This window comes from Oncorhynchus mykiss, chromosome 23 (assembly GCF_057628025.1).
Source record: "Oncorhynchus mykiss isolate SJ-2025 chromosome 23, ASM5762802v1, whole genome shotgun sequence".
NCBI lineage: Eukaryota > Metazoa > Chordata > Actinopteri > Salmoniformes > Salmonidae > Oncorhynchus > Oncorhynchus mykiss.
Genome location: NC_143044.1, coordinates 48,972,713 through 48,984,880, shown reverse-complemented (window position 1 = coordinate 48,984,880; position 12,168 = coordinate 48,972,713). Strand labels below are relative to the sequence as shown.

The 12,168-nt window shown below is 42.0% G+C and overlaps 1 protein-coding gene across 10 annotated transcripts in view; it reads left to right on the top strand.

Moving 5' to 3' along the window:
• LOC110503044 (neurexin-1a) overlaps positions 1–12,168 on the top strand; it is a 747,078-nt gene that overhangs the window by 687,163 nt on the left and 47,747 nt on the right. For 6 of the 10 annotated variants that reach the window (XM_036960883.2, XM_036960882.2, XM_090217576.1 and 3 more), the window contains one exon: positions 6,888–6,975. In XM_036960883.2, coding sequence (XP_036816778.2) covers positions 6,888–6,975 — 88 coding nt within the window. The remainder of the gene's footprint in view (positions 1–6,887; positions 6,976–12,168) is intronic. The other 4 variants (XM_036960887.2, XM_090217577.1, XM_090217575.1 and 1 more) reach the window with 1 other exon arrangement.

The following is a 12,168-nucleotide window of genomic DNA, read 5'->3' as shown; positions in this document are numbered from 1 at the left end:
ACAGCCCACCCATTTTTACCTACCTCATCCCCATAATGTTTTTATTTATTTACTTTTCTGCTCTTTTGCACACCAATATCTCTACCTGTACATGACCATCTGATCATTTATCACTCCAGTGTTGTTAATCTGCAAAATTGTAATTATTCGCCTACCTTCTCATGCCTTTTGCACACAATGTATATAGACTCCCCTTTTTTTTCTACTGTGTTACTGACTTGTTAATTGTTTACTCCATGTGTAACTCTGTGTTGTCTGTTCACACTGCTATGCTTTATCTTGGCCAGGTCGCAGTTGCAAATGAGAACTTGTTCTTAACTAGCCCACCTGGTTAAATAAAGGTGAAATAAAACATTTTAAAATTAAAATACACTGCCATCTTAATATATATTTTTACTGGCATGGGACTGAGGTTAGGCTGAGTCTGTCTTAATCCAAGTAATGACACAATATATTTTTTTGTAAGTCTCTCATGTAGCCCGCATTAGATTGCCACTGGTAACTGGTCTCTGAGAGAGAGAATCAGAGTGTGAGAGAGGCCACAAACCACACCATAAATGTATAATGTTATTGGATTCCGATTGGGTCAAGACCGTATCAAAATGTTGACTTGCACACTAATCCAACCTGGAATACATTTGCCTAATGGCTTCTGCATTCATTTATGGTTTGTTTTACAGGCTTACCTCTGTCTCAGCTGTGACATACAGTGCCTAAAGAAAATATTCATACCCTTGACTTAATCCATATGTTGTTTTACAGTCTGAATTGAAAATATACTTAAATTAAAATAAACACAACATGTAAAAATTTCAATGATTTTACTGACTTGCAGTAAATCAGTCAATTGAAATAAATTCTTTAGGCCCTAATATATGGATTTCACATGACTGTGCAGGGGCGCAGCCATGGGTTGGCCTGGGAGACCATAGGCCCTAGTACTTGGGATGCAGGCCCAGCCAATCAGAATTGGTTGTTTTTTTTACCACAGAAGAGCTTTATTACAGACATAAATAGTCTTCAGTTTCCTCGGCTATCTGGATGGTCTCAGATGATCCCGCAGGTGAAGAAGCCAGATATGGCGGTCCAAGGCTGGCGTGGTTGCACAGTGTCTGCGGTTGTGATGCCGGTTGGACATTTTGGCAAATTCTCTAAAACGACGTTGATGGAGGCTTATGGTAGAGAAATTAACATTCACCTCTCTTGCAACAGATCTGGTGGACGTTCTTGCAGTAAGCATGCCAATTTCACGCTCCCTCAAACTTGAGACATCTGTGGCGTTGTGTTGTGTGTCAAAACTGCACATTTTAGAGTTGTTTATGTCCCCAGTGAAGGTCCATCTGTGTAATGATCATGCTGTTTATTCAGCTTCTTGATACGTCAGGTGGATGGATTATCTTGGCAAAGGAGAAATGCTCACTAACAGGGATGGAAACAAATTGGTGCAAAATGTATTTTGTAAAAAAAATATATATTAATATTGTTTTAGTTTTTTTTACCAACATTTCCTCCCCAATTGGTAGTTACAGTCTTGTCTCATCACTGCAACTCCCGTACGGACTCGGGAGAGGCGAAGGTTAACCCGGAAGCCAGCCACACTAATGTGTCGGACGAAACACTGTGCACCTGGCAACCTTGTCAGTGTGCACTGCGCCCGGCCCGCAACAGGAGTCACTAGCGCGCGATGGGACAAGGACATCCCTGCCAGCCAAACCCTCCCCTAACCCAGACGACACTGGGCCAATTGTGCACTGCCCCATGGGTCTCCCGGTTGTGGCTGGCTGTGACAGAGCCTGGACTCGAACCCAGAGTCTCTAATGACCACTCGGGAGGCCCATTTGTGCACAACATTTAAGATAAATGAGGTTTTTGTGCATATGGAACATTTCTGGGATCTTTTATTTCAGCTCATGAAACATAAACGCAACACTTACATGTTTTGTAAATTTATTGAAGATAAAATACAAAAATATGAATGTACATAATTATTCACACACCAATACATGTTAGAATCTCCTTTGGCAGTGGTTACAGCTGTGAATATTTCTCAATAAGTCTCTAAGAGCTTTGCACACCTGGATTGCAGAACATTTGAATATTATTCTTAAAAAACTTCAAGCTCTGTCAAGTTGGTTCTTGATCATTGCTAGAAATCAATTTTCAAGTCTTGCCATACATCTTCAAACAGATTTAAGTAAATTTGCCTACTCAGGAACATTATATCTGGTCTTGGTAAACAACTCTAGTGTATATTTGGCCTTGTTTTAGGTTATTGACCAGCTTATTTTCCTGCTGTCAATTTGTCTTTCAGTGTCTGGTGGAAAGCAGACCATTTTTGTCTCTGGGATTTTGCCTGTGCTCAGCACTATTCCTTGTCGATGACAAGCATACAGGGCTTTGCAGAAGTATTCACCCCTTGGCATTTTTCCTATTTTGTTGCATTACCACCTGTAGTTTAAATTGATTTCTATTTGGATATCATGTAATGGACATACACAATAGTCCAAATTGGTGAAGTGAATTTTTATTTTTTATTGAAAAAAGAAAAAAGGGAAAAGGGGTGCGTGCATGTGAATTCACCCCCTTTGCCATGAAGCCCCTAAATAAGATCTGGTGCAACCAATTACCTTCAGTAGTCATATAATTAGTTAAATAAAGTCCACCTACTGTATGTGCAATCTAAGTGTCACATGATCTCAGTATATATACACCTGTTTTGAAAGGCCCCAGAGTCTGCCACACCACTAAGCAAGGGGCACCATCAAGGAAGCGGCACAAGGAAGACCAATGAGCTCTCCAAACAGGACAGGGACAAAGTTGTGGAGAAGTACAGATCAGGCTTGCCATAACAAAGGGATTGAATACGTTGACAAGACATTTAATCTTTTCGTGTTTGTTTTTATGTGTAAACATTTCAAAACAAACAATTCCACTTTTACATTATGGGGTAGTGTGTAAGCTAGTGACACAAATCACAGTTAAGCCACTAACAAAGTGGAAAAAGTCAAGGGGTGTGTATGCTGTCTGAAGGGACTGTATCTATGTGAGGCTGATTTAGTTAGATAAGATGGGTCAAAGATGTGTCAAATGGTAGGGAAAGCTACTGTATACTCTATTTTCCGAAGCATCACTGGCTGATTTCACTCCTTGAGATTGAAACTGAAATATGTTATTTACTGAACATACAATATGACAGCCTATTCTGGTTGCAAAGCCATGAAGTACAGTGTAGACGATCATCCTCATATGGGGCACTATGTAGGAGAAAAGACCGAAAGACCCGAGGGAGATGTATTGATCCCCATTCGTACGTCTTGCCTGTCTGTCTGTTGGTGCTTCCTCTGTGTAGCTGCAGGAGGGGGAGTGTCAGGATCCCCCGCCAGAAAAACAAATCACGTCGGCTCGGTGATGGATGTGGCAATCCATGAATCCGCCGGGCTCTGCCATCTGGCCGGGCTGACACTGGGCCGACACTGTATATCAGACTCATGCACAGCAAATTAAATTTACATTTGGACGGCTTCCCCAGGCAGGCCTCAATGAGCCTCACCGAGCACAGATGTACCAAAAAAAACAAAACAAACCAAGCCTCTACTTTCTCTCTCTGCCACAAACCTCTGACCAGGTCTGCTAGCTACTTGAAGGTCATGATAATGTTAGAAATGTTATGGATGACATTAGACAAAGAAACCACCAAACACAGATGTACCGAAATCAAAAACCCTCCCGATGGTGTGGGACCTTGGGTGTGGGACCTTGGGTGTGGGACCTTGGGTGTGGGACCTTGGGTGTGGGACAGTGGAGGCTGCTGAGCGGAGGACGACTCATAATAATGGAGTGAATGGTATCAAACAAATGGTTTTCATTCCAGCCATTCCTTTCCATTCCAGCCATTATTATGAGTCGTCTTCCCCTCAGCAGCCTCCATTGGTGTGGGATTTACGCTGTGGGATGTTGTGTGTGTAGGATGGCTAAGTCATGATGGTTGAACATACAGTCGTGGCCAAAGGTTTTGAGAATAACAAATATTAATTTCCACAAAGTTTGCTGCGTCATTGTCTTTAGATATTTTTGTCAGATGTTGCTATGGAATACTGAAGTATAATTACAAGCATTTCAAGTGTCAAAGGCTTTTATTGACAATTACATGAAGTTGATGCAAAGAGTCAATATTTGCAGTGTTGACCCTTCTTTTTCAAGACCTCTGTAATCCACCCTGGCATGCTGTCAATTAACTTCTGGGCCACATCCTGACTGATGGCATTCTTACATAATCAATGCTTGAAGTTTGTCAGAATTTGTGGGTTTTTGTTTGTCCGCCCGCCTCTTGAGGATTGACCACAAGTTCTCAAACCCAAAATATCAATGTTTTGTTCCCCGAGCCACTTCGTTATCACCTTTTCCTAATGGCAAGGTACTCCATCATGCTGGAAAAGGTATTTTTCGTCACCGAACTGTTCGTGGATGGTTGGGAGAAGTTGCTCTCGGTGGATGTGTTGGTACCATTCTTTATTCATGGCTGTGTTCTTAGGCAAAATTGTGAGTGAGCCCACTCTCCTTGGCTGAGAAGCAAACCCACACATGAATGGTCTCAGGATGCTTTACTGTTGGCATGACACAGGACTGATGGTAGCGCTCACCTTGTCTTCTCTGGACAAGCTTCATCACTCTTCATAACATTCTGGAGTATATGCAAATTGCCATCATACAAACTGAGGCAGCAGATTTTGTGAAAATTAATATTTGTGTCATTCTCAAAACGTTTGGCCACGACTGTAGAGTATAGGAACAGTGTATTACATCCCACCAAGTTTGTTCTTATTGTTATATGACCCCTGTTGAACATTTCTTATATACTTTGTGTAATTTTTGGGGGATGAAATATTGAATTTGGCCTTTACTACTATAGCCCATTGAAACCCATTGAATAACACATTCGTGAATGGCAAAAAAAGTATCATAAGAAATAAGATTTGGAAGTGTCTGTCCTATATTTAGGAAAGCTCAGGAAATGTATATATTTTGGGGGGACACAAATTTAAGCTCTAATTTTAATTGGGCACAAAATAACCTCCATACTTCCATTAATTTGTATGGGTTACCTTCAGATGAGTCCGGTGACACTTTGGTTGAGGAGCAGACTGATTATAGGCACGTCTCATGGTCTGACAAACACTGCTGTAGTTCAGCCACCTTCCTCCGCAAATGCGGAAGGCCGATAGGAGGATGCGGTGGAATGAGACGCAGCCCACATAAGAAAACATATCTCTAGTTTAAACTGATGGATTTTGATGGGAATTATTTTATTATGTTACATAGATTGACACACCTAAAATATATAATAAAGACTTTCTATCACAGGTCTGCTCTTTGGGCTTTCCAATATTTTTGTTTCTATCTGCCAGCAGTCTGTGCACTCTAAATGTCAGTGGTGTTTAATGGCACTAAACAATCCCTCTAAATGTCAGTGGTGTTTGATGGTACTAAACAATCCCTCTAAATGTCAGTGGTGTTTGATGGCACTAAACAATCCCTCTAAATGTCAGTGGTGTTTGATGGCACTAAACAATCCCTCTAAATGTCAGTGGTGTTTGATGGCACTACACAATCCCTCTAAATGTCAGTGGTGTTTGATGACACTAAACAATCCCTCTAAATGTCAGTGGTGTTTGATGGCACTAAACAATCCCTCTAAATGTCAGTGGTGTTTGATGGCACTAAACAATCCCTCTAAATGTCAGTGGTGTTTGATGGCACTAAACAATCCCTCTAAATGTCAGTGGTGTTTGATGGCACTAAACAATCCCTCTAAATGTCAGTGGTGTTTGATGGCACTACACAATCCCTCTAAATGTCAGTGGTGTTTGATGACACTAAACAATCCCTCTAAATGTCAGTGGTGTTTGATGGCACTAAACAATCCCTCTAAATGTCAGTGGTGTTTGGTGATGGCACTAAACAATCCCTCTAAATGTCAGTGGTGTTTGGTGATGGCACAAAACAATCCCTCTTAATGTCAGTGGTGTTTGGTGATGGCACTAAACAATCCCTCTTAATGTCAGTGGTGTTTGGTAATGGCACTAAACAATCCCTTGGAGGGCTATTTGTTTCCGCACACTGGCTGTGCCTTAGTATGAGCTTAGTTCGAGTTGACAGTAAGCGCTGTGAACTTTACCCTCTATTGTTCCTCGATAATCAAATCTAATTTCTGTAAGGACAATAGTGTCGCCTGGAAAACAGAGGCAGCAGTAGCAGCTGGTATTTGTGGCCATTAGCCGACTACAACTGTATTTGACAGATAAATCCCCCAGCTAAGCAGTATGAGTTTCCATGATTCCATTCCAATCTGTCATTCTCTCCGGATTTGTTCATTCAAACCGTTTAGATTCCAGGATTGATAGTGTGATGGGTTTGGCGGTGTGGATTGGAACAACAATTTTTCTCAGTTAACTGTTAAACTGCCTCTCTCTCTCTCTCTCTCTCTCATATTCAGTCAGCTATTCAGTATCCTCAATGCATGTGGGTAGAAACAGTTTCAGTGCCTGGGTGTCTGGGCCTTAAAGGGAGTGCGATATTAACCTATTTTCTACTTAACCAGAGTAAGATGAACTCGTTGATACCATTTGTATGTCTCCAGTATAAAGGAAATTAGAGGTAGTTTATCAGCCAATGTAAACTAGCTTTAGCGCAATGACTGAAGTCTACAAGAGCAGCTAGCATCCATGAATTTATCTAATAGCTTAATTGCCTGAATCTGTCCCTATGGTATAATCTGCTGGATGGTGAAAACACTTCATGACCTGGTTGACTGGGGTTCTTCATTATTCTGCTGTTTGTTTACCCTGCTCTCATTCATAACCCTCTCTTTTTCTCTCTGCTCCCTCCAGACGACGGATGATCTGCCGGTGGCATCTGCGGAGTGTCCGAGCGATGACGAGGACATTGATCCCTGTGAGCCGAGCTCAGGTGGGTTAGGTTAGTCATCTCTTTTTTATTCCTTCTGTCTCTGGGTGTCGCTGTCAGTACCGCCAATCAGTCAGTCAGTCTCTCAACGTACCGCCTGCCAGTCAGTCAGTAGTCAGTCTCTCACCGTACCGCGAGTCAGTCAGTCAGTCTCTCACCGTACCGCCTGCCAGTCAGTCAGTAGTCAGTCTCTCACCGTACCGCGAGTCAGTCAGTCAGTCTCTCACCGTACCGCCCGCCAGTCAGTCAGTAGTCAGTCTCTCACCGTGCCGCCCTTCAGTCAGTCAGTCTCTCACCATACGGCCCGCTAGTCAGTCAGTCTCTCACCGTACCGCCAGTCAGTCAGTCAGTCTCTCACCGTACCGCCAGTCAGTCAGTCATTCTCTCACCGTATCGCCAGTCAGTCAGTCATTCTCTCACCGTACCGCCAGTCAGTATCTCGCTGTACCGCAAGTCTGTCAGTCGGTCTCTCACCGTACCGCCAGTCAGTCTCTCACCGTACCGCCAGTCAGTCTCTCGCCGTACTGCAAGTCTGTCAGTCAGTCTCTCACCGTACCGCCAGTCAGTCTCTCACCGTACCGCTAGTCAGTCAGTCAGTCTCTCACAGTACAGCCAGTTAGTCAGTCAGTCTCTCACCGTACCGCCAGTCAGTCTCTTACTGTACCGCCAGTCAGTCAGTCTCTCACCGTACCTCCAGTCAGTCCGTCTCTCACCGTACCGACAGTCAGTCAGTCTCTCACCATACTGCGTGCCAGTCAGTCTGTCAGTCATTCTCTCATCGTACAGCCAGTCAGTCAGTATCTCACCGTACCGCCAGTCTGACAGTCAGTGTCTCTGTGTGTCACAATCACTTTCATGGTCAGTCCACCATCAAGGTTTTTAAGACACTGTATTGAAGTTACTGTAGAAATTGATTTAAGTCTTTTGTGTCACAGTCTGTCAGTCCACTCCACTACCCACCAATTAACTAGCTCACTGTGGTAAAGCTATCGTAAAGGCAGTGGTTCACAAGTATTCTTGTGTGTAACTCATGACAGTATTTTGTCTACATAAATACATACGTGTGAGTTACCTTCACAACAGGATGTGGGTCAATTCCATTTCAATTCTGGGAGTTCCAATCTACTTTTTGAATTGGCGGAATTGAAATGGACTCGAACCACAACCTTGTCTCACACGATATGCCGTACCTTGTAAAAAATGTCATACCCCTTGGATTTATTCACCTTTAATCGTGTTAAAAAAATTATTTCATTTTTTGTCAACAATATACACAAAATTCTCTAATATCAACGTGGAAGAAAATGTAGATTTATTTGTTTTTACGATAAAAAAAGATTGAACTAAAACATAGTCGTTGCATAAGTTTTCAGCCCTTTTGTCTAAACAATCTAAATTAGTTCAGGAGTCAAATCTGGCTTAAATAGCCATATCGAAGTTACATGGACTCACTCTGTGGGAAATAATAGGGGTGGACATGATTTGTAAATGACCAATTGTGCAAGTTCTCCCACTTAAAAACTTCTTGTAACTAGGGGGCAGTATTTTCATTTTTTGGAAAAATAACATTCCCAAAGTAAACGGGCTATTTTGTCAGGACAAGATGCTAGAATATGCATATAATTGACAGCTTAGGATAGAAAACACTCTAAAGTTTCCAAAACTGTAAAAATATTGTCTGTGAGTAGAACAGAACTGATATTGCAGGCGAAAGCCTGAGAAAAATCCAATCCGGAAGTGACTAATGTTTTGAAAACTCTGCGTTCCGATGCGTCCCTATTGAGCAGTGTATGGGCTATCAACCAGATTCCTCTTTCTACGTATTCCCCAAGCTGTCTCAATGATTTTGACGTAGTTTCACGCATTTATTTTGAAGAATGAGCGTAAGCGACTATATTGCGTAAGTGGTCACCTGATGGCTCTCAGAGTGATTGTTACGTAATATACAGAGGTAGCCATTTCTCCTCTCGGTCCTACTGAAAAGCCAATTGTCCCAGTGGATATATTATCTAATAGATATTTGAAAAACACCTTAAAGATTGACTATTAACAACGTTTGCCATGTTTCTGTCGATATTATGGAGCTAATTTGGAATATTTTTCGGCATTTTCTTGACTGCAATTTCCGGTTGATTTCTCAGCCAAACATGAAGAACAAACGGAGCTATTTCGCCTACAAAAATAATATTTTTGGAAAAAAGGAACATTCGCTATCTAACTGGGAGTCTTGTGAGTGAAAACATCCGAAGCTCATCAAAGGTAAACGATTTAATTTGATTGCTTTTCTGATTTTCGTGACCAGGTCGCCTGCTGCTAGCTGGACATAATGCTATGCTAGGCTATCGATAAACTTACACAAATGCTTGTCTTGCTTTGGCTGTAAAGCATATTTTCCATATCTGAGATGACAGGGTGATTAACAAAAAGCTGTGTTTCAATATATTTCACTTGTAATTTCATGAATAAGGAATATTTTCTAGTAATATTTATGTCCATTGCGTTATGCTAATTAGTGTCAGATGATGACAACGATCCCGGATGGGTAGTAACAACAGGATAAAAAGATGAGAGAGGCCTGTAATTTTCATCATAGGTACACTTCAGCTATGACAGACAAAATGAGAAAAACAAATCCAGAAAATCAGATTGTAGGATTTTTAATTAATTTATTTGCAAATTATGGTGGAAAATAATTATTTCTTCAATAACAAAAGTTTATCTCAATACTTTGTTATATACCCTTTGTTGGCAATGACAGAGGTCAAACATTTTCTGTAAGTCTTCACAAGGTTTTCACACACTGTTGCTGGTATTTTGGCCCATTCCTCCATGCAGATCTCCTCTAGAGCAGTGATGTTTTGGGGCTGTTACTGGGCAACACAGACTTTCAACTCCCTCCAAAGATGTTCTATGGGGTTGAGATCTGGAGACTGGCTTGGCCACTCCAGGACCTTGAAATGCTTCTTACGAAGCCACTCCTTCGTTGCCTGGGCGGTGTGTTTGGAATCATTGCCAAGACCCAGCCACGTTTTATCTTCAATGCCCTTGCTGATGGAAGGAGATTTTCACTCAAAATCTCACGATTCATGGCCCCATTCATTCTTTCCTTTACACGGATCAGTCGTCCTGAAAACAGAAAAACAGCCCCAAAGCCTGGACATGTACTGGCTTAAGCAGGGGGACACGTCTGGCACTGCAGGATTTGAGTCCCTGGCGGCGTAGTGTGTTACTGATGGTAGGCTTTGTTACTTTGGTCCCAGCTTTCTGCAGGTCATTCACTATGTCCCCCCGTGTGGTTCTGGGAGGTTTGCTCACCGTTCTTGTGATCATTTTGACCCCACGGGGTGAGACCTTGCGTGGAGCCCCAGATCGAGGGAGGTTATCAGTGGTCTTGTATGTCTTCCATTTCCTAATAATTGCTCCCACAGTTGATTTCTTCAAACCAAGCTGCTTACCTATTGTAGATTCCATCTTCCCAGCCTGGTGCAGGTCTACAATTTTGTTCCTGGTGTCCTTTGACAGCTCTTTGGTCTTGGCCATAGTGGAGTTTGGAGTGTGACTGTTTGAGGTTGTGGACAGGTGTCTTTTATACTGATAACAAGTTCAAACAGGTGCCATTAATACAGGTAATGAGTGGAGGACAGAGGAGCCTCTTAAAGAAGGTCTGTGAGAGCCAGAAATCTTGCTTGTTTGTAGGTGACCAAATACTTATTTTCCACCATAATTTGCAAATAAATTCATTAAAAATCCTACAATGTGATTTTCTGGATTTTTTTCTTCTAATTTTGTCTGTCATAGTTGAAGTCATAATTACAGGCCTCTCTCATCTTTTTAAGTGGAAGAACTTGCACAATTGGTGGCTGACTAAATACTTTTTTTGCCCCACTGTATGTAAGGTCCCTCAGTCAAGTATTGCATTTTAAACAATGCAATACTTGCATCTGTTAGCCTTTTTAATTGGGCTCCGGCAGTCAATTGCAATACAGTGTAACAGTATTTGTGATTGCCTTCTCAACTCCGCATCGCTTACTTTAATGTGGGCCTACTAAGTAAATTGTAAATTAGTCTGACATAATGTCTCATATCTCACCACCACTAATGAGATGGGTGTCCTTGATGCATGTCAGCTTCTCAAAGACAGGGGGTGTGGTCGACAGTGCGCACCTCATCTCTCCTGTCACATCCAACCTGGATTGTTATTTGTTTTTACTGTAGACAAGAGTATTGAAGTGTACCATGAGTTGTAATGCTTGGAGGCAGGTGACACAGTATTTCATTTGTCAGAAACTCCTCCATAGTGACCCATGAATGCGTTGTCTGCAGCATTTAGTGACCAGGTAGGCCAGTTGAGAACAGGTTCTCATTTGCAACTGCGATCTGGCCAAATAAAGCAAAGCAGTGCAACAAAAACAACACAGAGTTACACATGGGATAAGCAAACGTACAGTCAATAACACCATAGGAAAATCTGTATACAATGTGTGCAAATGACGTGAAGCGGTAAGGCAATAAATAGTGGCGAAGTAATTACAATTTAGCAATTAACACTGGAGTGATATAAAGGCAGATGAGGATGTGCAAGTAGAAGTACTGGTATGCAAAAGAGCAGAAAATCAAAAATGGGGATGAGGTAGGTAGTTGGTTGGATGGGGTATTTACAGATGGGCTGTGTACAGTTGCAGCGATCGGTAAGCTGCTCTTACTGTCACGTTCTGACCTTAGTTCTTTTGTTATGTCTTTGTTTTAGTATGGTCAAGGCGTGAGTTGGGGTGGGTAGTCTATGTTCCTTTTTCTATGTTGTGGTTATGTGTTTGGCCTGATATGGTTCTCAATCAGAGGCAGGTGTCGTTCATTGTCTCTGATTGAGAATCATACTTAGGTAGCCTTTTCCCACCTGTGTTTTTTGGGTGATTATTTTTCCGGGTCAGTGTTTGTTCCACACGGGACTGTTTTGTTCATTTACTTTATTCACGTTGTTATTTTGTATTTCAGTGTTCAGGCAAATAATCATCATGAACACGTACCACGCTGCGCATTGGTCTGATATTTCCTACTCCTCCTCAGACGAGGAGGACGACGATCATTACACTTACAGCTGACGCTTAAAGTTAGTGAGGGAGATATAAGTCTCCAATTTTTGCAATTCATTCCAGTCATTGGCAGCAGAGACCTGGAAGGAAAGTCAGTCAAAGGAAGTGTTGGCTT